Genomic DNA, 26909 nt, shown 5'->3' with positions numbered 1-26909 from the left:
TACACATACCATACCTTGATCATATCCACCTTCCCCCACCCCCAGTCCCTTTCATCTTCCCCAAAAATCTTTCTACTATTCTCAGGTCACACACATACAAACAGAAAATATAAACCAGGTGTGTTGGGGCATACCTGTAATCCCAGCATTTAGGAAGCTGAGGCAGGAGGATCCACTTCAAGGTCGAGACCAGCCTCAGCTCCAATCTGAACTACACAGTAAGTCTGCCTCAAAAACCCAGCAGGGGGTTCTATCATATTTGACTAGGTCTGGTTTATTTTGCTTAGAATGATCCACTTGGGAGCCATCCATTTTCCTGTGACACGGACTCATCCTTTCCATTGCTGAACCCTGCTCCATCGCATATATGCGAGTACAGCACTCAAGCTTTATCCTCCCATCTGTGACAGATGCCTGGACTGATCCCAACCGCAGCCATCTCCTCCCCTCTCTGTCTTCCTTTCTGAAGGCTGCCAGAGGCCCTCACCAGGAAGGCAGGGCAGGCAGGGGTGAGCCTGCAGAAGGGGAGCAGAGAAAAAGGAGTCAGGGCCACACTTACTTTGTCTTCCTCCTGTTTTGTCTCTTTGGGTTTTCTACATGCACATGTGAAACAGTTATTCAGAAGTAACCTGATCCTTATATAGTTCATACTGGATCTCATTTCCTAGGTCTGTAAGGAGAGTTACACACACAGCAGCCATCCACTTCTCCTTCATTCCCTGCCAAACCTCCAGTGCACTTTTATAGTGATTGAAAGTAGTGTAGCAATATAGAATAATGTTGGACCACAAACTATCATAAGAGATGAAATACATTTATTACTGTGTGTAAAAAGATTAAAGGAGCTGGGGCCTGACATGGTGATGCATGCCTGTAATCCAGGCACTCAGCAGGCTTAGTCAGGAGGATTGCTGAGTTTGAAGCCAATCTGGGCTACAAAGGGGGTCTGAGGCCAGCCTGAACTGCATAGCGAGACCCTGTCTCAAAATGACAAAAAAATTATATATATATATATATATATATATATATATATATATACAGTGGCACATACCTGTAATTGTAGCACTCAGGAGGCTGAAATAGGAGGATTGCTATGAGTCAGAGGTCATCGTGAGACCCTGTCTCAAAAAATGGGGAAAGACTGTGAAAACATACCCAAGTGTCAGTAATCTTTTTTTTTTTTTTTTTTTTGCCTTTTTGAGACAGGGTCTCTCTGTTCAGTTTATGTTGGCCCTGAGCTCACTTTGTAACCCAGGCTGCTCTGGAACTGGCAATGATCCTCAAGCCTCAGCCTCCTGAGTACTGGGATCACAGGTATGTGCCCACCACACCAGGTTCACTAATGCCTATGTACGATCTACAAGGTTTTCACATTTTCAAAATATTTGTAATATATATAATTCTATTTTTTCATAATATATATAATTTTGTAAGAAAAATGAGTTTTAAAAAACCTACATCTCTGACCATGGAGTCCCACAATTGCCAAAGACCACCATGCCTGGCAGACACAACTTTTAAACCTTTGAGTTCTTTTTGTTGGAGAAGGTAGAGACAGGCGAGGTAGGGTGGACAGTGGTTATTTCCCTGTAGTTTCTCAACCTAGTCGCGCAACTGGAGTTAAATAAATGCATTAGCCCAGCGTGATGGCACATGCCTATAACCCCACTACTTGAGAAGCTGAGGCAGGAAGACTGCTGCGAGTTCAAGGCCAGCCTGTGCTACAAGTTCAAGGCCTAAAGACCTATCTACAAAGCAAAACTCTTATCTCTAAAAACAAACAAAAAAAAAAATTTTTTTTTTGGCCACGGCCGAGCTGGAGAAAAACATCCCTGCCAAGAAAGTCAGGTCTCCCTATCCAAAAGCATCTTTTCAGCGCCTTCTCCCCACTTCCAAGTCCCTCAGTAAAATGATTTGGTCCCCCCAAAAAGGAATTAATTGATTAATGCATTAAATGCCTCCCCACATAATCAAGCGCAGCGCGCTAGCAAGGATCTGGTCGCCCTGCCCCAAGAGGGCGCGCTGGACGCTGTACCTCGCTTGCGTAGACCCGCCCCTCCCGCCCCGCGCACTCCCCGCCCCCTGCCCCGCCCCCGCGCCAACCCCGCCCCGCCACAAGACCCATAATGCCCCGCCCACGTCCCACCATCACGTGACAGGCCCAGCTCCAGTGTGTGGCGGTGGCCACCGCGGGGTATTCATCATGGAGCTGGCGCCGCGGAGCTGTCCGGTACCGCGGTGGCTGCTCCTGTTCCCGCTGCTCCTGGGCCTCAGCGTGGGTAAGTTCGGCAAAAGGTGTGCCAGTGGCTGGTGCCTCTTTCTGTCTCCGAGGATGAAGTTTTGCTAGTGGCTTTATGTTTTTTAAAAACAAATGTCTTTTCCTGGTTCTTAACCTCACCTAATTCTTGTTACTGTTGAACCTCGCACTTTTTTAAAAATCCAAGTGCCAACTTGTACTACGTATTGAGACCCTGACTCAAAAAAAAAACCCAAGCAAACAAAAAAAAAATTTACGATTTGGGGAACTGCTGAGTGTTTCGTCTTCATTCGGCAGACTGGCTCCTGGTCTAAATCCAGACTTGTGATCTTAACCAAGTTGCCCAGGAGTTCTTCTCATTAGTAAAGTGGGGTCATCTGGTCCTCTAACTTGTGTCTGGAACTTGTAAAGTAAGCTACCCCCCCCCCACATACACACACATTTGAACAGTGGGCACTGTGAGGGAAGGAAGGGATGCCAGGGTTTAGGTTAAGAGCGGGGACTGATGTGAGCCTTATTTGGCAGTTTACTCTTTTGTTGTTTTTGTTTTTTGAGACAGGGTCTCACTATGCAGTTCAGGCTGGTTTTAAGCTCGCTGTGTAGCCCAGGTTGGCCTCTAATTTGCCTGGATCCTCCTGCCTCAGCCTCCCAAGCACTGGGATTACTGGCGTGCACCAGCCTTATTTTGGAGGGACTCCAGCCTTACCTGTCATTTTCAAGGAGACTAATCCTGTATTACTTCACAAGACTCTTAGAGCTGTATCTGTAATTTTCTAGCTATTCTGTTTCCCTTCCTGGTTTGGTTTCTTTTTTGTTATTATTCTTCCCTTTTTTCTCTGACTAAAGAGGCTTGAAATTTAAGAAAAGAGAACTAGAAGGCAGAAAACTCAGTCTCCGGGTCCTTCTCCTGTCATCTTTTCTCCTCTTCTGACAGATACCACTGTGTTGCCCTTGAACTCCTTTCTGCCTCAGCCTTCCCAGGGACTGGGCTGCACCATTTGCCACCACTCCTAGCCGGTCTCTTTTTTTGAAACAGGGTCTCGCTAGGTGGTGCAGGCTGGCCTTGAATCCAGTACGTAGCTCAGGCTCACCTTGAATTTATAGCAATCCTCCTTCCTCAGACTCCCAAGTGCTGGAATCACAGGCATGCACCTAAGATGACCTTTTTTTTTGATAATCAACCGGTGGTTTTTGAGAAAAATGATGCCGTAATTTGAATGTTGCTACTTCAGGAAAAAAATGACATAGAAAATGTACTTAAGTTGAGCTGGGTGTGGAGGTTCATGCTTGTGATCCCAGCATTTCAGAAACTGAGGTAGGAGGATTTTGAGTTCAAATCCAGTGTGGGCTACTTAACAAGACCCTGCCTCAGACAAATAAAAAGTATTTTACCTTCCCTTTTCCGATACATGTTTGCAGATATAAGAAAAGTTAACTAAGGAAAATTGGATTGGAGATTCCAGTGTAAAAAAAAAAAATCATTGAGTTGGAAAAGTTGTAGAGCGCTTTCTCTATGTAGGGCCTTGGGGTTTGATCCACAGTGCTGCAAAAACCAAAACAACACAAAACATTACAGAAAGGTGCAGAGGAAAAATTGGAAACCCCAGCTTGCTCTGGCTCTATTTCATTTGGCTTCTTTTTCATGACTAAGATTCTTTTTTTTTCTTTATCTCCACAATATTGGAGAAGGTAAATTGCCGAGAATATAAATATTTTCAGTAGGTTTGTTGACCGTGTGTATGAGGCTTGGAATCCACCTGGATATTAGACCTTCTCCAGGAAAATGACCGTGAATTTGCGTTTCAGGAGCTGTCATCAACTTGCCGGCAGAAGAGGCCAAGGAAGTGTGGGGTTATGTGACTGTCCGCAAAGATGCCCACATGTTCTGGTGGCTCTATTATACAACTAACTCCTATAAGAACTTCTTAGAGCTGCCCCTGATCATGTGGCTTCAGGTAAATACCTCCTTCCTGGCCTCAACTGGAGACCCACATCTCTCACTCTTACCTCTTCGCTTGTTCACAGCTCAGCGGGAGGGACTAAGTCCAGCAGCCACGCCTGGAGCCCTGGCATCCTTCTAAGGGGAGGCTGAGGCCAGAAAGCTAGCCTGCTGACTTTCAGTGGGGAAGGGTCTTTTTATGCCGATTCTAGACAGTTGCAGGAAACTGTACTAAAGCTGCCAGTAACACATTTGACTCTATGCCAATAGAAACTTTTGAAAAGTTCCAAAGCAAAGACTGAGGCCGTCCAGTCTCCCTCCGCCCACAGTCCTTTCTTGGACTTTAAGGTCTTGCCCTACAAAGGCTCATCTTTTGAAAGGAACTGCTGCCGGCCTTTTGTGTGTGTCTTAGTGTGAACACGAGGCTCCAGCCTTCTCCTTTTCACACTGAGCTCTGATGGAAGGTGAGGAGCTGTGTGAACCGAGTTTATGGACAGGCAGGGATCCTTCTTGCATTTCTGAATTATCTATCCCAGCTGCAGGCTGGGATTTTAACTGTTTGGCCACCAGCCTCAGGGAAGGGTCAAGGAACAGAAAGATGTAGATAGAGCCCAACAGGGGGCTCACTAATAAGTTGGCTCCCCAGGTGCTTCCATGGATGCAGTACCTGACTTTTCCCTCACAGCCCCTCGCAGACTTCTTGCTGAGCTAGAGCCCAGATAGTTTACAGGAGGGACTTTTCTCAGGCTCTTCATGTAGCCCTCCTCTGGGGCAGTGTGTGAGGCTGGCTCCGATGGCCTTGGGTAGGAAAATGCTCTTAAAGCCCACAGTGTCCCAGGTCTGACTGCTGGTTATGCGCACCCAGTGTGGTTGTGAGGGAGAGATGGGCAAGGATGAGCCAGGCCCTGCTGGGCAGGAGACCTGGGTTTTCGGTGCCTTTTCAACCACTGTCAGCCCTGGCAAGATTCTTCCCTTTGCCGGGCCTTCATTTTGTAAATCAGGGATTTTGGTGGTTTTCAAACTGTCTTACTCAGCAGGACTTTTTTTTTCCATGTCCAACGAAACCTCGCATTTGGCAGCTCCAGCAGAGCAAAGTCAAAGTGCTGAGGCTGGGATGGTTCTGGGGGCTGTGTCCTATGCATGTGGCCTCCTCTTTGCCCCTGGCTGTCCACTCCATACTTTCCTGGCTTTCCAGAAAACAATTTGAAAAAACAGTGAATTTCAGAAATCAAGATCTTTTCTTTGGTTAACTGCAGCATTGTTTAAACTGCAGTTAGTTCCCTGTGTTTTAAAACCAGAATATTTCCTTCCTTTTACCAGCTCAGTGTCCTCAAAGCTACATGGTGTGGTATCTCTGTCAGAGAGCATTAGGGCTCTAGGGGAAGTGAAGCCTCTACTCCGAGCTGATTTTTCCCTGCTCCTTAGTGACCTCTGCCTGGCCCTGGAGGCCATCCAGTCTGTGACCTGCGGTTAAGCTAACCTTTGAGCTGTGAGGCTCTGAAGCAAGCCACCAACTGAAGACAGAAAAATGCTCTTCTCTATTTCCCCAGGGGCCCGGGGGAGAAGGAAAAAAAGAAATGATTACAAAGGAAACAGTTAAAATCCAGAATAAAAGGATATGTATTTTAGCAGCCTACCAAGGGTTTATGCTCTGACTTCTGGGTAAGGTGCAGGGCTCTTTGAGAATTGAGGTCATGTGGAATTGAGGTGACTGGAATAATAGCAAGCTATTTTCAGCAGGCTTTCAAACCTTCAAAGCCTTTCATTTGGTCCACTGACACATTTAGCATCTTCCGGAGGTCCCGGGGTAGCCCTGGGCCCCAGTGAAAACCCCTTGCAGAATTCTGGGTAAAAGATTTCGCAATCTTTTTTTTTTTTTCTTTTGTATTCAAATGGAACAGAAGCTTCTGCTTATCAGTTTTTCCTTGCCAAGGGGGAGAAGAGGCCAGAGAGTCACCTGCCACTACTCTTGCTTCCCTGAAGCAGCCTGGGGAGTGAGATTTCTTTCACAAACACCCAGCCTCTTAACGATTTTCAGATTCCCTTTCATTTTGATTCTGCCCATCACTAGGAAAAAAGTGCCCAGCTTTCACTGAGGATATAGATATGATTTTAATGTATTGCATGTTGCATATTGCTATCTGAGCATTTTCTTCCTCTGTTGCCATGTAAACTTTTACAGTTTGTGATTCCAAATGGCATCCTTATGCATCCCGCAGATATGATTTACTAACCCATTTCCCTATTTGGCCACTGTGGAGTTGCATCCTTACCATCACTGATGTTGCTATATAAATGGCTCTCTGAGGAACAGTTCCCACTCAACTGGTTTGTGAACTTTGTACCCCTGTGTCAGGGAATCTTCGGTTCTTCGGATTCCCTTCAGCACAAAGTGCATACACCCTCTGATTTTATCAGGCCAGCTCAAAATGTTCACATGGGCGGCCCTCTCCCTGCTGGGGTCTCTTGCTGTGATCCAGCCAGCCCTCAGCCCCGCCTCCCTGTCATTTTCTCTGCTTTACATTTCCTGAGCCAAATTGACCCGGCTTCTGTTGCGCTGGAGTGATTATGTCCTTTCATCTTTTCTTCTCTCTTGTTTCCTACCCATCCTGTTTTGCACAGAGGCCTGCATCCTTTTCTTGTAGGCTGAGGGCTGCTTCATTCACCTGGGCTAATAACACTCATGGTGCCCTTCCTCCAGCTCAGCAGACTCCTTTGATTTTGCCAGAGAAACTCCTCTCCCCTCACTTAGTCTGCTGGAGACCACACCTGCCTGTTTCTTCCTCTTCCTTTCTCTGTCCCCAGCCCAGCCAATCAGAGCCATAGAACATCTTCCCATCATGCTTTGGTATCTGCCACACCAAGTTTAAATCCAGAATCCTGCCTCTCCCCAGCCCTCGGATGTCCACATGGTACCAGTGCTCCTGCCTGAGACTTCCACATTTACTATATTGAATATGGAGAATCAGCTTGGCCAAGCAGTACCTCAGTCTGGGTCCCTTTGTCAATCCCCTCAGGGGCTCAGAAAAGAGAATGTCCATTTTTGCCAAGGAGATAATGTGCAGAGGTCCAGTCTCAGTAGACTCCCTAATTGCTGAGTTGCCACCTCCCTATGGCCTTACTGAGATGAGCTGTTTCTGAAGGACTCCTCCAGAACTGAAGAGTCTGCAGGTCCACACCAGCTCAAGCTCCAGACACAGACTCAGGAGGTAGAAAGGTTACTTGGAGGGTCTTAGCCCCACCTCAGTCCTTTCAAAGGGAAGGACTTGAGCAGCTCTCTGGAGCTCTGTGGGTTTAGATATCCCTGTTCACCAGAGAAGCTGGGTCCTTTGTGCAGAGTGACCCAGCCATCCCTAAATCATAAATCATTTTTAATGAATGTGGTCATCCCTGTAGCCAATAAGATTTGACTGAATTTTTTCTGGGTTTTTGTCTCTCTTTCTTGCTCTCTCTCTCTCTCTTTTTTCTCTTGCACAGGGTGGTCCAGGTGGTTCCGGAACTGGATTTGGAAACTTTGAGGAAATTGGACCCCTTAACAGTGATCTGAAGCCACGAAGAACCACCTGGGTACAGTGAGGCCATCCCCTAGTCACACTTGTCCAGGAGCTTCTCAGACTGGGTGTCTCCTGGTCTTCCCCAGGGCGGGTGGGGGCACAGACCTAGCATCCCATCCCACCTGCCTTTCCTGAGGCTTTGGGCCCCTGTGTTCTCTACCCCAGTTTCTCCCAAGTCTCAGGACAGCTTATCCAACTAGCATTTCTTGCATTGTCTACCTGCTCTCAGAAACCTGCTCTGGCAGAATACCCCTTACCCTTCTCAGTTTACTTCCATGCCAAGCTCACACTTGGCACCCCACTGAGCCCCTACTCCCAGATGGGCAAAACCACACACCTGTGAGTCCGGCTCTTACCTTTGCTATGTGCCCTACTCACCCATCCCCAGTGGCAGCTGTCACTGGGAGTGTTCCCAGCTCCCGATCATCAGGAGCTGACCTGTCCGGTCTCTTTGTGTACCTCCTTCTAGTCTTGGCCTGGAATGTTCCCATGCTTCCTTTTTGGTAGCAGTAGCAGAGGACCCCACTAGCAGGCCCCTGAGCCTCCCAGATCTAAGGGTAGAGAAGCTGGGCAAAAAGCCTGAAGAATGAAGAGCCCAGGGTCCAGGCCTAGTCCTGCCATTGCCAGTCCAATCTGTGACATTGGATAAGCCCTGGTCTGGGCTTAGATTTCCTGACCTCTGAACATAGCTGGACTATTCCATTGCTGAGGACCCTTCCAGATACAGAATTTTTTGTTTGTTTATTTGAGACAGGGTATTTGTTGTGTAGTTCAGGCTGGCCTTGAACTGTGTAGCCCAGGCTGACCTCAGATTAGCAGCAATTCCCCTGCCTCAGCCTGCTAAATACTAAGATTACAGATGTGCACCACCACAGCAGACCAGAGGCAGAATTTATAATGCTCAACCTCTTTGGAAAAAGCGGTAAAGTATATCCCTGCACTGGAACCCAGGCCCATGTGGAAACTTATTGATCTGGAAGCAAACTACTGTGTGATGTCCAGCCTCAAGGGGACTCACAGCTGCAGGTGACTGTTTGGGCTGACCCTGCCCTGTACAGCCTGTACCAGTGTGTTCTGCCTGCAGTGCAGTTGTGTATGTCAAAGGGGCCAGTGTACTCTATGATCCCCAAGTACTTGTTCATCTCTCCTGCTTGCCTCATCCTGTCTTGGCTATGATGTGTGTACTCTCTTTTTAAAAATTCCCTTTAACAAGTTTCACCAGCACACTGCTGAGCTCTGTGGCATGGAGCTGAGCACTGAGCAGCCAGGTGATTGTGACGTTCTGCTCTGTGGCATGTAGCTCCAGGCTGCCAGCCTCCTCTTTGTGGATAACCCCGTGGGCACCGGCTTCAGCTATGTGAACACGAGTGATGCATATGCCAAGGATCTTGCTGTAGTGGCTTCGGACATGATGGTCTTCTTGAAGACCTTCTTCGATTCACACAGTGAATTCCAGGTAGGCAAAGACTCGGGAACAGCTAAGTAAAGGTGAGAAGGAGCAGCAAGAGCACGTTCTCCAAACTCTTCCCCAAGAGTTTGCTTCCTGGCTGATTTCAGAGAAACCCCTTTTACTCCCAAGATTGAGTTGTGGGCTTTTGCTTAAAGACAATCTTTAAGCTGGGTGTGGTGGTGGGCTACATAGTGAGGCCAAGGCCTGCCTGAAGTGCACGAGGAGATTTTTTAGCTTCAAATAGTGATTGTGGTGTCAGTATCCTAATCGCCTATGGGGAAAAACATCAAAGCAGGCTTGTTTTGTCTGGCTATTACATGTGTAGAAATCTATAATTTATTTAACTGTAAAGGCCATCACAGTATTTAATTCTTTGTAAATACCTTTTCTTATCAGACAGTTCCATTCTACATTTTCTCAGAGTCTTACGGAGGAAAAATGGCTGCTGGCATTAGTCTGGAGCTTTATAAGGTAACAGGGAAGATGCCTTTGCGGTTGTGGGTTTGGAGAGCACTGATCACAATTGGCATTCACTCGATAAGAGATCCACAGAGTAGAAGTAAGTCTTGGTAGTCAGCGTTAGTAGGGCTGGGCATATAGCTCAGTGGTAGAGCACTTGCCTAGCATGTCAGAGGCCCAGACTGGGCTTAAACTTGTGACATTCTTGCCAGAGCGCTGGGATTACCAGTGTGTGCCTCCACACCCAGCAATGCATACTTTAAATAGGAGGAACTGGATGTGGTGACACGTGCCTATAATTCTAGCCCTTGGGAGACTCAGACAGGAGGACATGAGTGAGTTGAAGGCCAGCCTGGGCTACATCAGGATTCAGGGTCAGCCTGCACTACATAGCAAGTCCCTACCTCAAAATCTAAATAAATAAAATAAAACACAGAGTTTCTTATTTTAAGGCCTCACCTCATCCTCAGGGGTATCTTTACAGATGCCTCCAGCCCTTCAGTGACCTCGCAAAGAGCCTCCAAACTCCTTGGGAGAATTTCAGCCCTCAGGGTGGGGGGAACAGACCCATGCATCCTGTTAGCAAGGCAGAGGGGTGCTAAGCAGCACCTCCTTGCTCTACCAGTGGCCGCAGGAGAGGGCCACTTTGGCTCCTGGCTGGTGTCTGTGATCTTCTGATATCCAGGGATTCTTGCAAGGGCAGTAGACGTCTGAGCTCAGGAAAGGCAACGTGGAAAGCCTGTCTCTGCTAGAAAAAGATGAAGCCCCTGGTGACCCTTGGTGACAGTGTTTCTTGGTTCCTCTTTCAGGCTGTTAAGCAAGGAACCATCAAGTGCAACTTTTCTGGGGTTGCTTTGGGCGATTCCTGGATCTCTCCTGTTGGTAAGTATGTTAAGTTTTAGGCATTTCTTTCCTCCCACTTCCTGGGACTTTGGAATGTGTTGTCCAGATCAGGGAATGAAGCAGCAGAATTTTCTGGGTCTTTGGAGAAGTCAGCATAGAACATGCTTATCCTAGGAAATACCAAGAAATAGAACTCACTTCCAGAGCATCTGCCACTGGGCTTTTGTTTGCATCTCACAACACAGGAATCTAATTTGGCAATTGGGGATGCTGTGCAGGCTCAGAGGTGCTCAGAGGCACCTCTTCATACACTGACCCAGCAGCCTAGTGAAAACTCAAATCAGGCTGCGTAATGCATCATAGAGGCGAATCTCATGATTTTATGTGCTTTGCCATTCTAGTTCAAATATGCATACTTGGCACTTGGGGTGTCGTTTCCATCTGCTGCTCATATTGCAGGCTGTCATCTGGGCTTCAGCCTGTGGGTCTAAGTTTCACAACTGCACGCCTTGTCAGGAGCCCAGATGTTGGGTGACTGTGCTGAGGTGTCAGGTGTATATGTGGCTTTGGATGTCAGCAGAACTCACCTTGGTAGGGCTGAGGCCCCAGGAGTGTCAACCTGAGCACCATAACATCTGGGGTGACCCTAGTTGAGGGAGCTCAACCAGGGCATTGAAGGGGATTTGTCAGAGCACCCCTGGCCTCTGCCATGAGGTATCATCAGCACCACCTGAGTGTGACAGTCATGTCTCCCAATGTGGCTAGATGTCCCCTGTAGGAAGCATCGCTCCTTGTTAGAGCTGCTGTTCACACCAAAGATGACTTCACAGGCAAAACCAAACGTTAGTGTTAGACATCAGAAAAGAAGTTGGCTGTGGAGGAGCAGGGCACTGTCCATGCTGCTGGGCTCCTGTGTCTTGAGTAGTGCATACAAGGGCCTGGACAGCGATCTGAAGGTGCATTGGTAATTCGTGCTGTGTGATTATGGCTCCACTTTTAAAAATAATAATTTATAAAAGGTAATATTTTTCTTACAAAAGTTAAGGATTAGGCTTGTTATAGAGCCAGGTTTCCAGTGGACTTGGGGTGTCCCGAGGCTCCTTGGAATGATTGTTTCCTGACCTCCTGCATCCTGCAGTGCAGAGTCCTGAGTTTCATAAGTCCTGCGTCCTCACTGGGAGCACAAACAAGAGTCGTTAGTGATTCACATTGACGGCCCTGGCCCTCGCGCTTCCTGGTGGGATCTCAGCACAGTTTCAGCATGGCCCTCAATACTCCGCGTGTAGTAATTTCCTTTATCCCTTACAAAACTCCACATGGGAGGTGCTGTTATTATACTAATTGTGTAAGTGACAAAACTGAAACTTAAGAGAGGTTAAGCAACTGGGCTAGAGTTGCACAGCAATAGTAGCCGAGATTGAAACCTGGCAGCAGGTGCTGGAATCTAGGCACTGACCACTAGCCTCTACAGCCTCTGCATAATGATGAAGGGTGGCCTCATAGTGTAAGTGCTGTTCATCCTGACCAGAATCTTCCTTTCTTCTCTTTGCTATGACCTAGCTCACTTTATGAATCTACCTGTCCAGATCTTTTTTTTTTTTTTTTTTTTTGAGACAGGGCCTCATTATGTAACCTACACTGGCCTCAAATCTGTGACATCCTCCTGTCTCAGCCTCCTGAGTGCTGGGATTACAAGTGTGTGTCATCATGCCCAGCAAGATCTTAACCTGCCCTTCCATATCTCCTTTTAAGTTTTACATCATTAGTAAGAAGGCTCTCATCAGATTTTAGATCTCTAGTTATGGAGATAACTATGAGCCAAAATTAATCTCTGGTGTTTTGTTTTGTTTTTTGAGACAGGTCTCGCTATATAGTTCAGGCTGGCCTTGAACTCCCTGTGTATCCCTGGCTGGACTCAAACTCATGGTGATCCTCCTGTCTCACCCACCTGAATGCTGGAATTGCAAGCATGCACTGCCACACCTAGCTCTAAATCTCTTTTCTTTATAGAGCTAAAGAAAAATAAGTATCACTCCTCTGTCCCCGAATCATTCTTTTTTTGAGGAAGAAGTACAGTTAATTTCCACCAACAGTTGTTGAGAGCTGGGACCCAGTTAGGTGATAGGCAGAGAGACACACAGACAGACTCCTTATCTTCAAGAAGGACTTGGGGATGCACAGTCACTAAAGCACACAAGGCGACTTCAATGTTTCAGCCACACACGGCTATGTAAGTCAAAATGAATTAAAATTCCGGTTCTGGTTTTTCAAAGGCACTGTCCACCTTTCAAGTACTTAAGAGATGCGTGCAACTGCTGCCCATCACTGCAGAGCACACAGATACAGAGCATTTCCAACACTGCAGAAAATTCTACTGGGCAGGGTGGGTCTACATCAGAGGCTGGCAGATGCAGTTTTGCAGCCCACCTTGGTGAATCAGGTTATCACTGGAATGCAGCCACACTGCCCATTTACATACGGTCTCTGGGTGTTTGGCGACTGCAAGGACAGAGCTGAGCAGTTGCTAGATTATATATTATCTGTCCCTTTACAGAAAATTTGCCAATCCCTGATCTAGATCAAGCAGGGGAGGGAATGCACCAGAAAACCATAAGTGATTCTGGTGGCATGCACCTATCATCCTGGCACTCTTGAGGCTGAGGCAGAAAGATCCTGAGTTCACAGCCAGCCTAGGCTACGTAGTGAGTTTAAGGCCAGCCCAGGCTGGGCAGCAGACCCTGTTTTGTTTTGTTTTTAAAGCAAACAAAATTTTGTATTTCAAGAAACTGAGGCATAGGCTTGAAGGTTAAGTTGGAGAGGTGACTGCTAGTGAGGTCACAGATCTGTTGCACCTTGTGTTTCTCCAGGTGTCCTCTGAAGAATACCAGTCCATGGGGCTGGGGATTTAGCTCAGTGGCATAAGCGCCTGCCTTGCAAGCAGGCAGTCGTGAGTTCGATCCCTGGTACCAATAAAAAAGAAAAAGAAAAAAAAAAAAAAAAAAGAATACCAGTCCAGTGAGCCCTGCCCTGAGGGCTGTGCTCACATGAATTCTGGAAGTGCTGAACACTGGCTTCACTCCTTTAGGGTCCTCAGCTACATTAAAGCTGCAGTAAAGAAATGTATTGTGCATAACCCCAAAGCATTTAATGGCATAGTCATTTTTCCTTGTATCTACACTGAAATCCTGCAGAGCTGAGATTATTTGACACATGCTTCAAGAGCCCTGGCCGAGGGAGCCATTGAATGTCTCTAAGCAAAGGGATGACATTCTCAGGTGTGCTTTCTACACTGACACCCTTGATACTTTTGCTTGTTTGTATTCTTGTTTTTGAGATAGGGTCTTCCTGTGTATTCTAGGCTGGCCTCAAACTTGTGGCAGTCCTTCTGCCTCAGCCTCCTGAGTGCTGGGATTTGAGGTATGCGCCACTACCTCAGATGAGATCCTTGATACTTTATCGACACGCCACTTCTGCCACTTGTCTCGCCTAGTGACATGCTATGAACTGGTCCAGCCATGCTCGCTATTGTCTTGCTCCCTCTTGCTACTGCTGGGCACTATCTTGCTCCTATGTTTGTCTCCTGGAGCCATTTGCCACCCCCAGGCCTGCTTAGTGTGGTGAAATAGAACTGAACTGGTTGGCAGGACAGCCACCCACGACACTGGAGTCACAAACACGTTAGGCTTCTTCCTTAAATAGAGCAAACAGTATGCTGAGCAGAGATGTGAGGGTGGGGAAGTATTTTAAGCCGTCAAGAAATATTTAAAGCTGTCAAAAAGCATGCAAATCCGAGCCCCCACCTGCACACCCACACCTGCCTTTGGGGATGTGTCACCAGCTGTGAGGCATTTGCTGGGCTGGGCAGGGTCAGAGGAGTGTGCCATTAGTGCCTGGAGCCAGAAGAAAGGCCCTGCCCCTTCACCCCGACTTCCAGCCACCATGTACAGGGCAGTGGCTCGGGCCTAATGGCTAAAGCCCCCATGTCTGTCTGACTTTGGAGGCCAGCCAGTAAAGCACCTTGGGGCAATCAGAACTACTACATACTTAATTTGTAAATATGTGATTTTCTCCAGATTCAGTGCTCTCCTGGGGACCTTACCTGTACAGCATGGTAAGTGGGTGGCTCCTCACCTCCACTGACTTCTCTGGCCCTGACCTCCTCCTGTCCCCAGGAAGAGGAAGCTAGATGACTTTGCCTGGATGGCTGACACTGTTCCTGAGGGACTGATGATCCTCATTAAACGGGACACCCTGAGCAACAGCAAGCATGCTTATTGCGTTTTCCAGGTGTAAGAATCATCCTTTTCAAATTCCCTAGCTTTTCATTATGAAAATGTTCAGCCAGGCATGGAAGTGCATTCCTGTAATGCTAGCACTCTACGAGGCTGACAAAGGAGGATCACAAGTTGAAGCCCAGCCTGGAGAACTTACCGACTTAGCAAGCCCCTCTCTCTAAAGAATGAAAAAAAAGGCTGGGGATGCCACTTAATGTGAAGGCCCTGAGTTCCATCTCCCATACCAATTAAAAAAGAAAAGCTCAAATATGTCCTAAAGTTAAGAGGTCACTGTGAACACGCATCCACCATCTTAGTTCACTTCACGATTTTGCTGATTTTTTGTCAGAGTGACCTGCAACAGTACGTGAGCTTTCTGCCCAAATCTGGGTGCACCAGATTTATGCACCCAAGTAAAGCGAGCCTTTTTGTTCTTGCATTCCAGTCTCTCCTCGATGACGTAGGTCTGGCAGAGGTGTCTGCCATTGCAGAAAAGGTCCTGGCTGCTGTAAATAGCGGGCATTACAAGGAGGCCACCGAGCTATGGAGTGAGGCAGAATCGATCGTTGAAAAGGTAAAGCCTGGGTGTTGCTGTGGGTGCAGGGCCCATGGTTTGTGAGTGGAGAGAGGGGCTCCATCCTGGGTCTCTGTGGAAATCTGGAGATGATTGTGTACCAGATGATAAATCTGATGGGTCTGAGCAGTGCCCTCATGATTCTGTAAGAGGGACTGCGGGTTGCAGGGGTGAGTGGTACAGGGATGGTGTTTGTTGTCACTTGAATCCTTACCAAGTCTGAAGGGACGAATGTGCTGGCCAAGATGAGCCTGCAGGATGTTGTGCATCTCTGGTCTCCTCGCAAAGGCCCACAGCCCTTGAATCTTCTGCAGTTCCTGAGCTGCTGCCTACCCCAGGAATGTGGGCTCCCTCAGCTGCCCCCTGAACCTGCACGATTTTTTTTTTAAGTTGGGGTCTCTCTATGTAGCCCAGGCTGGCGTTGAACTCTGCAGAGCTCCTCTTGCCTCAGCCTCCCAAGTGCTGGGATAACAGGCGTGTGCCACCACTCTTGGCTAAGTCTTAAGTAAATTTACACAGCTAAAGCTCCCCTTGGGAATCTCTCTGCCTTTTTATTTTGCAACTTTGATGGTAGACAAAGAACATGAATAGCTGACTGTACTTCTGTATTTCAGAATGCTGATAACGTGAACTTCTATAACATCTTAACCAAAAGTACTCCCAACTTGGCCATGGAATCCAGCCTAGAGTTCATGCCAATCCACATGCCGATCCACATGCCGACCCACTTACGTGAGTAAACCAAGACGCAGTTAGCCCTGCCTCAGCCTCCCACAATAAACCCATCTGTTTTAAAGCCTTTTAATGTACAATTTGGTATAATGTAGTTGTTTTTAGTATAGCCCCGGACTTGTGCAGTCTTCACCATCATCCTGTGGTAGAACATTTCTGTCATCTCTAGAAGATCCCCAGATCTATTTCCGTGCCAGGCAACCACTAATCTGCTTTCTGTCTCCCTAGATTTGTGTTTTCTGAACGTACTTTATAAATGAAGCCATATGAGTCTTTTTTTTTTTCTCATGGAACTAGGGATTGATCCAGGGGCTCGTGCATGTTAGCCAAGCATCTGTCACTGAGTTACCCGCCTGGACCTTTTTATTTTATTTTGAAACACAGTCTTGTTAAGTTTCCCTGGCTGACTTTGAAGTCACCATCCCCCTGTTCCTTCCAGCCTGTTGGAGTAGCTGGGATTACACACAGGCCTGTGCCACCATGCTTGGCATATGTTAGTCTTTTGCAGATGGCCTGTCATTTCGGGTTGAATTTTGTGGCCTTTTAGCTTCTCTTTAGATGCAGAATGCCTGCCACCACCAGCACCGCCTCCCCCTCATCTGTAATAGGTGAATAAAGGCTGCTGGGTACCCCTGGATTGTATTCTTAGCTGCTTTTCCTTGTTCCTTTTGGATAATCCCAGTGGCCCCTTAGTTAGCACTAACAGAACCTTCTCACTTTTAATCTGATTCTGACTTTCTTCCTCCTTGGAGATAGAGATGAATCGGGCAGGCGACTTTTCCTTTTGTGTCTGAAAGCCTCCCTGGTACTGCACAGCACCCGGGGACAGCCAGGGAGAGAAGTTCCCGAGGTCCTGTGTCCCAGCTCTTGACTCACTTTGAACCGGTTCGGTTTCAGGCCGCCTTTCTCAGCGCCACGTGAGACGCCTACACCAGGGCACCTTAAGTCAGCTCATGAACGGCCCCATCAGAAAGAAGCTCCAAATCATTCCCCAGGATGTCTCCTGGGGAGGTACGTATGTGACCTGACTAAGTGCTTTGTCAACTTGGGAAGGGAGAGGTGCAAATCCAGAGGCTTTCATTTTCGAAGTGAGCTTTGGTGGTGGTGACGGTGTGTGGTGGGGCAAATAATATTACATCCATACTTCATAGATGAGCACGCAGGGTTAGGGTCAGTGACTGATATGTTAGAATAGATTCTAAGGGCTGGTAGGGAAGTGGGTGGGGAGAGACATGACTGGCAATTGGTTATGAGTCAGTAATTGTTGAGGCCTCATTTGGAAACGTAAGGATCATTATCCTCTTCTGTTTATTTTGTCTCAGTTTGAAATTTGAAGGTAAAAAAGTCATGTCCAAGACCACAGTTAGTGGCAGGTTAATTTCTGCCCAAAGGTCCTTCTGAAGGATGCCAGACACAACCGTGTATGTGGATAGGTTTTTGACCAGCACTCTCCTGCTGGGCTCCCAAGCACCCTGTTGCTGGGTGTGGTCTTCCATGGACCACAGCTGCCCTGAAGTCATAGGATGGAAATCCAGCATCTTTAGTGACCAAGGGCAACAAGAAATCTTGAGTAAGTTCTCACATAGTGCAGCCTAAACACATTCATGATGGGACCATAATTTGTGTTTCTTGCTATCAGGTCATTTGTACCACCACTGGTATATACATATTGGATGGCTTTTTATTAATTTTATTAGTTAAAAAAAAACAATAAAAGTGATTCACTAGTGATAGAAGTCGCCCAGTGGGACGGTCATGCATATACCTCCTGGGATTCAAGTCGGGAATATGTTAAGCAGGATCCCCCAGTTCCTGGTGGAAAACACTACCAGAAAGCTGAGCAGGTTTTGTGGGTTTTTTTTTTTTGTTTTTTGTTTTTTTTTTGCCTTTTCCCCGGTACCAGGGATCGAACTCGTGACTGACTGCTTGCAAGGCAGGCGCTTATGCCACTGAGCTAAATCCCCAGCCCCCACAGGTTTTGTGTTTTGTGTGTGTGCTCAAGATGCCCCTGGACTGTATGGTCAGGAGGCCCCTTTCTTGGCTGGCCCCTTGGCAGCTGCTGAAAAACTAGACTTGACCATGGTCCTCACTTCCTCGGGGATCATGGGCCATCCTATCCCAGCCTGCAGGCACTACGGGACTCATCCTAGACATGGTATCCTCATTTTTCTAGATCAAGTAGAAATGGGGGACGTGGTGTCAGAAACTGCAGCGGGTAGACCCAGCTACAAGGAGCTCTCGTGGCACTGGGTGCATGGGGAATCATAGGAGGGCAGGCATCGACAGGCTCCTATGAAATGCATCCTTTCTGCTCACCTCACTCATTTTACCTTCTTGATGGTATTTTTCAGCCCCAGATTCTCTGATTGCAGAACCCTTCCCTCCCCAAGTGTGGCTGAATGGGCAGGACGATTATATTTTTTGCAGCTGATTGTTAGTAGAGAAAACTCTTTGGCTCTAGAGCTGTGTGTGCTCTGGAAAGGACAAACTGCTCTTGGCCACTGTCCCTTGGGTCTTGAGTTGCAGTTGATAGTGAAATGTACATAAGTAGAGCCAACCAGGCCTGAGTTCACGTCGCAGCTCGGCACTGACCGGCTGTGTCCTAACTCGAGGCACGTTAGAAATTAGGAGGTCTTCTTTCCCAAGATAGTGATGAAGAACAAGTGGGAAGTGGGTTATAGGCCACTTATGCAGCCCGACGCCTGGGGAATGAGTGGCAGCTACTAATAGTATTGCTGTCATTAATAGGATGCTATTGGGAAGAATCCAGCAGGAATGCTGTGCTGATTGGCTCTGCTCTTGCCTGGGCCCCACTACCCAGGTGGCTTTCCTGAGGGCCGGCTTAAAATTGGTTTGGGTGTTGTTTGGTTTTTTATAAGGTAGCCCTACTTGTTCAGAATTTGGAACATGGCCCTGGTGTTACTCAGCAGAAAAGGAAAACGTGGACCCCAGAGTACAGTTTCATCCTTGAATAACCTCAGGCGTATCCCTGGGCCTCTGCTCTGCTCACTGCTGGCTCCCAGGTTTCAATTCCTTATTAAAAACAATACCTGCCGTCATCGCAAGCACCCGAGAGAGCACATACGCTCCTCATGCCTTCTCTCCACCCAGCTAGCCCAGACATGGGTCACTGTCTGGGAAGCTCCTGCAGTGCAGCCTTTGCTTAAGTGCTGCGTGGTGGTGACTTCCAGGTGCTAGAGCCCAGGCTGTTTGGACTGAAAAGCACCTCTTGTTCTGGCATATTCTAAGCTGCTGCCTTTCTTGCCCTGTGTAGGCCAATCTTCTTATGTCTTCACGAACATGGAAGAGGACTTCATGAAGCCCGTCATCATCTTTGTGGATGCGTTGCTGGAAGCTGGGATCAACGTAACTGTGTACAATGGACAACTGGATCTCGTTGTGGACACCATGGGTAGGCACTAACTCTAAGGGAGGGACGCTGTGGGTAGGACCTGCCACAGACATGTCCGTCTCAGCATTGGCAATGTTGATACCATGAGGAAAGCCATTTCTTGCTGCTTGAAAACCTTGGCTCTTCAAAGAGAGGGAAGCTGAACATAGCCGTGCTTCCTCAGAGAAGTCTGTGCCCTTCTAGGTTTTAAGGAATCTCGTTCCTCAAAACCTGAAGACCCTTCAGGTTATGATTAAAGAATAATGCCTGCCTCACTACAAAAATTTCTTGGCTATTGAGCAAATGCACTATTTAACTGAAGGGAAAACTTATGTATTAGTCAGTTGCCTATTGCTAGAACAAAATACCTGACATTCACAGCTTTAATGAGAAGAGGTTTGTGGCTCATAACTTCTGAGCTCTTGGTCTGTGTGAGTCTACCAGCTCATAGGCAGAAAGGGCTTGGTGGAAGGCACTCACAGAGCAGAGAGAGAGGAAGGAGCAGGAGAGCCAGATACACCCTCAGAGCCACATGCTCAGTGTCACCTCTGTCACCCAGGCCCCACCTCCTAACACATATAGCTCTGAAGTCATCCAGGGAAGAATCCAGCAATGAGTCGAGCACCCCATGATTTAGTCACCTTCAAAAACTTCACCTCTGAGCTTGAGACTTGCAGGTGATGCTCTAGATCTAAACCACGACCCCTAAGTTTTGCAGTATCCAAGTGGATGTTAAGCACAGCTCAGTGATTAAAACTAAACCTATCAACTCGCTAGTCCTCTGAGGACCCAAGGACATGTAATGTGGAGGTCCCAGATACTGCTCTGTAGCCCAGCCTGCCAGTCATCCGCTCACTCTGACCTCAGCAGGGCCTGGTGGAGGCTTGGGAACAGTGAGGTCCAGGCTCCACCCAGTGCCATGCGCCTCTTCTCCTGCGCTTTGCAAGCTGAAAAGCTTCTAGTTTATTCCATGAGCTGCCCTGGTGAGCCTCATTCAGTCTACATGTTGCTGACACTTCTGCCTTCCTGACTGCCCTCTCAGCCTCCAGAGGGCCTTGCTTCCCTTCTTAAAGAGCAGGGGCAGCAGGACAGTTAGTGACAAAAATAGCTTCACAGCCATCAGCTTTTCACAGCTCAGACATCGCTGGGAACCTGCTAGAAATACAGGTGTTCCAGCCCCACCCAGGCACCCAGAATGCTGAATGAGAATTTGCATTTGAATGAGGCCCGGGTGAATTTTATGCACCTTGGATTGGGAACCAAGTTTTAGGACCCAGGCCTCCCTCACTCAATTCTGTACAGCTAAATAACACTCTTTTTTTTTTTTTTTTTTTTTTAAAGAAACCTAAAGTGATTTACTAGGCAGAAATTTCAAGTACACTCTTAAACAAATACAGTGTGAGGGCTGGGGATGTGGCTCAGTGGTAGAGCTCTTGCCTTGCATGCACAAGGCCCTAGGTTCAATTCCCAGCACCACCACCAAAAAGAAATACAATGTGATTTGAGCCCGCAAGAGAGAGACAGACAGACAGAAACAGATAGAGTCAGACAGACAGACTCATTATCATCTAGGGCTGGGTTTGTTTATGGAACTTGGGGGTATCTTCAAGATGAATCATCTGTGATGTATATTTCCACTGCCTGTCATGTTACCCATCTGGTGGGCTATGTCAGAATGCAGATTATTGCCTGTGTTTGAGCTTGAGATCTGCTGCCCACTAACATTGCTGCTTCCTTGAGGGTGGACCTCTATAGGAGGAAGTAATTTCCAGGTGGAAAACACAGGCCCAGAGGCCAGTTTTTACTGGCCTGTTGATAGTCTGGAAAAGAAGACAAAAACATTAACAAGCCATTGATGCTTAAGCTGTTTTATAACCTGTTAAACAAGCAGGTGCCAAAATTTAAAAGCAGACTCTTGCTAAATAATAGCTCCTAAAAGTCTTAGAAGTCAGAGCAATTAGGTAGCATTTTGCATAAGCCTTTTATCTTTGATATTAGCCTCTATGTGTTTACCCAAATTAAATAGGTGGAGTTTAAGAGCATAGGGGCTCCTCCTGTTTTGCTGATTAAAGAAAAATATAATGTTCTTTTAATTATAACAATGATGAAGCAATACACTAAGTAAAAGTATCTGGTTTTGTGGCCAATGGCCATTGAAAGTTTTTTAGTATGGGGCTTAGAACTTGGATCTGGTTCCTGTGTTGTAGACCAGAAGCATTTTGCAGTGACTGGATACAGATGATATAAAGCTAGTGTTTACCACTGTACAGTTTATACCTCTTCACAGTTTATCCAAGGGGTAGCATAGTTTGTAGTTAGAATATTTCTGTCGTCTATAGACACACCTGAATGAGAAGCTAAATCTTTACCGGAGGAGCACTGGAGAGTTCTTTAGAATAACATAACAGAAATTTCTTAAGAGAGGCTGAAGGACATTATTTTTAGAATAGCTGCTGGGACAGGGGAATCCAAAGCTCCTTATGACTGTGTTTCTGCAGCCTCTCATGCTGGGCCCTGTCCTCTTCCTCCCTCTCACCAGGTCAGGAGGCCTGGCTGCGGAAGCTGAAGTGGCCAGGACTGTCCCAGTTCAGTCAGCAGAGGTGGAAGGCACTGTATAGCGACCCCAAGTCCTCGGAAACATCTGCTTTCGTCAAGTCCTACAAGAACTTGTGTTTCTTCTGGATTCTGGGCGCTGGTCACATGGTGAGAGCGGGTCACCTTTTATTCCAGGCTTAAGGCCTTGCCAAGTGGAGAGTCACAGGCAGCTTATATGTGTGTGTCCACTGCCTCCGTGGTTTTTAGAAGTACTTTGGGCTTGTGAGGTGTTTCTCGAGTGAAATTCTGCTCCAAGTTGAGCATCTCTGGTCCAAAATTCAAAACTGAAAACTCCAGAATGGTCTGAAATTAATAACATCCTGAGCACCAACATGATAGCACATACACCTGACCTGTGATTCCAAGAAGTCAAAACCCAGGGGTGGCAACACATTGAGGAAAATGACCTTGAGGCTGCTTTGTGGAGGTAATATTATACTTCAGTCACATTCTCATTGTGTAGGTGCAAATATTTCAAAATGTGAGAAACTCTGAAATCTACGGACACTTGTAGTTCCAAGCATTTCAGATAAGGAATACTCAACCTGTATGATTGCCTCTTGGCTTTGAATATAAACGCATTTTAAGAGTAAATCCTGCAGCAAGAGTTATGCTGTGCTCCCATCGTTTTTAGTTTGAGTGTCTCAGTAAGTCAACTTTCCTCTTTACAGTTTGTCCTGGGGGAGGAGGAGAGAAGTTGCCGTTCTCTGGCCATTTTCAGGGAGTGAAAACCACAGATGGTTTCTCTGTAAACTGAGTCACACAGTATGCCACAAGAGTCGCTACATAGTGGTGGTCTGGGGATTTGTTCAGAAAAGGCTTTGAGCCTGGCATGGTGGCATGTACCCACAATCCCAGCACTTGGGAGGCTGAGGCAGGAGGATCACAATGAGTTCGAGGCCAGCCTGGGCTACATAGTGAGTTCATTGCCAGCCTGAACTACATAGTGAGACCCTGCCTCAAAAAACCTACATAAATAAATAAATAGATGAGGTTTTGAGCACAAAGATGGGCAGGCCATGTGGTTACCGCATTGTGACATGTGCAAGGTGACTATCCCACTTTCCCTTTGGTATTAGATTGATTGAGTCACTTTTCTTGAGCTGGGGGAGATTATGGAGGCCTTAATCCTGCCCCCATCCTCTGCCCCACATGCAGACTTGCAAAGGAATTAAAGAACAGATGACATAGGCTAGGGGAATAGTTCAGTGGGAGAGCACTTGCCTAGCATACACCGGGCCCTCAGGTTCAGGCCCAAGCACTACAATAGATAAGTGAATAGTCAACAACAGGAGGAAGAGGAGGGTTAGCAGAAGGCAAAATGGCCCCAGGAACTCTCTCAGGCAAACACGTGGGTGTCCCTTAAGTGCTAACCACGTGCCATGCAGGTACTGGGAGCACAGAGATGAATGCAGCCGAGTCTCTGCGCTCAGGGCACTTGTGGTCTAGGGCAGTGTGGTGAACCTGTGGGCTGTTGGTATCCTGCTGCACAGCTTGAAGAAAGCGATGTTAAAATGGGGGTGACCCAGGGAAGTGTCCCCAGCCCTGACTGGGGTGTGGAAGCCCAGGCTCCCCACGATGAGCAGGAGAGAGTTAGGGAAAGAACAGAGGCTAAGGCCGCAGTGTGTGCAAAGCCTGCAGTGGGAGCCTTCAGGGATGGAAGCTGCAGGAGGGACGCTTGTGTCTAATACTCTGGCAGCAGGGGACATGGGGAAAGGCTGGAGTGGAGAGTTGACCAGTGAGGCTGTTATGGTAACACAGAAGGGAAAAAAGTAGAAGGATTTGACGAAGCATAAGGAATTCTTTTAATCAGCTGGGTAGAGCAGTCTGCATCCATGGTCCCAGCTACTCTGAAACCCGAGACAGGAGAATCCCAAAGTCAAGCCCACCCCATGCAACTTTGTGAGACTCTGTCTTAAGATAAAAACTTAAAGGGGGCTAGGGATGCATGGCTCAATGCCTACCATGTCTGAGGTCCAGGGTTCAATCCCTAGCACTGAAAAAAAAGTTCAGGGAAGAATTAGGAGTTGTTTGAGGTACAAAGGAGTGATAAGTTTCCTGGCATCCCCAGGGTGGGCAGTGACTGGTCATGTCAGGTGCTGCTCTCTGTGGACCTGGATGAAGGGTTGGATCACATCCATGATATGGTGCCCCTGGTTCTCCCACAGCCATGGTGGGCACGCTTGGTGGATGGCAGCTCGGCAGGCGGGTGGAAAGGTTGGGGACCCGGAATGGACAGTGAGTGAGAGTAGATGACAGCTTTCCTTTAAGTAAAAGAAAATAGCCCACCATTTAAAGAGAGGACCAACAAGGCGACAGGCACCGGGGAAAGGGGATGTTATTTATGGCTCTGGGGATCTGAGGACCTTTACTGCTGCCTGCGGAAGAGCCAGCAGGGAGTCCCTGTGAGCCACCTTCGCACTGTGGTGCTGGAGTTCAGACCCATTTCCTCTCGCTTTGTCACACACAGAAGAGACCAGCTGGGGACAGGCTTAAAATAGCCCTAGGAGACTGTTACTGAGTCGCCCCTTGCTACTTCTCCTTCAGCTGATTAAATGCCATTTTAGAATGTCCCACTGTGTCACCTCCTGGAGGCTTCTGCTTGGCAGGAGAGTCCAGGACAGGGATGTGCCAAGAGGTCTGGGGCTGGGCATTTCACGGAGCTGGGGGATTTCAGGCCTGGGAGACCATTTCTTTACTCATCTCTCTGTAGAAGCGAAACCAAACCCTCTGACCTTGCCTCTTGTGGTGTGTGGGAAGGTAGTTCTTGGTTTTGTCTTATGTCACATAATGCTGAGAATCAGACCTAGGTCTCACATATGGTAAACAGGAACTTTTCCTCTGTGTTAGCTGCAAAGAGATTCTTTAAAAGATTTATTCCTAAAAGCTTAGGGGAAACAAGAGCGACCGTGCAAAGATTTGAATGCTGTCCAAACCAAGGGCCTGTCTGGTCTGTTTGGAACTGTCCTGGTTGCCTCTCTTTGGCCTCTCCTGCACTTCCTTCCCAATCAGGGGTCCCCCCCCAAAGAGAATCCTTTCAGATGTTCTGTATCTTCCTTCTCCCTTGAGCAGGTGAGGTCCTAGTACCCTGAACGTAGACTCTGTCAGGAAACCAGAGGGCTGGGGCTGTAATAGCTCAGCGGTGGAGCACTTGCCTTGCGCATGTGAGGCTTCCACCCTCAGGCCCAGGAGAAAGAACAGCCATCAGCAGATGTTCCCAGTGGAGGAGAAGGTTCTTTTCTAATAGCCGACTTCCCCAGTCCTCTGTCCCCCAGTGCAGTGGGGGCCCAAGTTTCCAAAAGGACCCTCTCTTTAAGGGGCGTTCTGGGTTGCAGCTGCCCGTACACTTGCTGTCACAGAGCAGGCTCCTTTCTAGGCACAGGGCCTCAAGATGTCGCCCTAACCTCCGCCCAGGGCTGGTGCTCAGAGCACTAACTCCACTGCTTGCCTGCAGGTTCCCTCTGACCGAGGAGACATGGCTCTGAAGATGATGAAGCTGGTGACTCAGCAGGAGGGCTTGGGCAAGCAGGCTGAGCCCTGGAGACAAACACAGGAGCGAGCCACGGATGCTGGAGCTGTGGGAAACGTGGCCCACCCCTGAGTGCAGCATGGTCTAGACTATGAAGCCTCTCCCCGCTCCCACAAAGGGTAAAAGTCACTCCCTCTGCAGCAACTTGGAAGTTATTTCTGCTGTTCTGTTTTGCTTTGGGGGTTTTTTTCCTCAGGTTTTTTGAGACTGGGTCTTGCTGTGTAGTACAGACTGATCTTAAACTCACCTTATAGCCCAGAATGGCTTCAAACTCACAGCGACCCTCCTGCCTCAGCCCTCAGCCTCCCAATCTGTTTTAAAAAAACAAAAAATGAAAAACCAAGTTTTACAAAATGGATTTTTAAAATCAAAATGAAGCATTGCTCTTCCTGTAAAACCAAACAACGTGATTTACTAAAAAAGTGAGAAATCAGTTAAGCAAAGAGCAGAATCAAAATCCATGTGCTCTTTTCCCAGGAGAAGCTCAGTTTCCATCTAGTGTCTGTCCCTGTGGACCTTTTTTTTTTCCTTGCTATCATATACATATTTTTTTAAATAAAAATTGAATCGTTACTCTATGTTACTATATACTTTGGTCACGTATCAGTATGTCCTAAACACCTGTCAATAAATACTCATCCATAATATTGTCAGTGGCTTGTGAACATTTCATTTTGTCATTTTACTGTTTACCAAATTTCCAATGATTCCCTGCAAAAAATGTCTAGTTAGTCACTGCTGTAGATGGTACTCTGGATTCATCCTGATACTTAGGATTTTATGTATACCCTTGCTACTTCTTTACAGTGAATTTGTAGAAGAATGATTACTTAGTTGAAGGATTACCACATTTCTTTAAAATTAAAATGATCAATTTGGCACTTAATTTGTTTTTGTTTCTTTTCTTTTGCTTTTTGAGGCAGGATCTTGCTATGTAGATAGACTGGCCTTAAGTTCACAACATCCCCCAGGCTGGCAGTCCTCCTGCCTCAGCCTCCCAAGTGCTAGGATTACAGTTGTGTGCCACCATATGTGACAGGACTTTTAGTTTTCAGTGCATATAGCTCAAGTCTGCACAAGGGACCCTGTGGTCTCCAAGCCTATCCTGAAAGAAACACCACTGCCGGTAATGGTAGGATTGTTTTGAAAACCAAATCCAAAATCCATTCCTGTACAATGTGAGGACAGACTGACTAACAGATCATACGCGGACGTTATCTGCAGCGTGTGATGTGTGTGCTAAGTCGGCCTCAATAGTTCTGCCATACTCAAGATTCATGAGTCCAGGAGGCCACGGGTCACAGTGGAAGCA

At 47.4% G+C, this 26909-nt stretch overlaps 1 protein-coding gene and 1 non-coding gene across 2 annotated transcripts; both read left to right on the top strand.

Moving 5' to 3' along the window:
- Window positions 1–2117: 2117 nt before the first annotated feature.
- On the top strand, window positions 2118–26250 carry Scpep1 (serine carboxypeptidase 1). The gene is made up of 13 exons (XM_003466824.5): window positions 2118–2279; window positions 4064–4212; window positions 7674–7763; window positions 9051–9206; window positions 9597–9671; window positions 10469–10541; window positions 14576–14613; window positions 15222–15350; window positions 15965–16082; window positions 16980–17093; window positions 19357–19494; window positions 22013–22176; window positions 25523–26250. The coding sequence occupies exons 1-13, from the start codon at window positions 2204–2206 to the stop codon at window positions 25667–25669; spliced, it is 1467 nt and encodes a 488-aa protein (XP_003466872.1). The 5' UTR covers window positions 2118–2203; the 3' UTR covers window positions 25670–26250.
- Trnaa-ugc (transfer RNA alanine (anticodon UGC)) lies at window positions 20881–20952 on the top strand. Its single transcript has one exon. It is a non-coding gene; the product is annotated as a tRNA-Ala (tRNA).
- Window positions 26251–26909: the final 659 nt, after the last annotated feature.

This window comes from Cavia porcellus, unplaced genomic scaffold (genome assembly GCF_034190915.1).
Source record: "Cavia porcellus strain 051 isolate PalLab524CR breed Dunkin Hartley unplaced genomic scaffold, mCavPor4.1 scaffold_6, whole genome shotgun sequence".
Classification (NCBI taxonomy): Eukaryota; Metazoa; Chordata; class Mammalia; order Rodentia; family Caviidae; genus Cavia; species Cavia porcellus.
Note: the sequence above shows the minus strand (reverse complement) of the source record. Positions and strands in the feature narration are given on the sequence as shown.

What these genes read in the sequence shown, in the direction of transcription:
- Scpep1 (XM_003466824.5), top strand. Translation starts at nt 2,204, where the DNA reads ATGGAGCTGGCGCCGCGGAGCTGTCCGGTACCGCGGTGGCTGCTCCTG. An exon ending in TTCCTGGATCTCTCCTGTTG is followed by an intron (nt 10,542 to 14,575) that starts GTAAGTATGTTA and finishes GATTTTCTCCAG; the next exon opens with ATTCAGTGCTCTCCTGGGGA. An exon ending in TCTCGTTGTGGACACCATGG is followed by an intron (nt 19,495 to 22,012) that starts GTAGGCACTAAC and finishes CCCTCTCACCAG; the next exon opens with GTCAGGAGGCCTGGCTGCGG.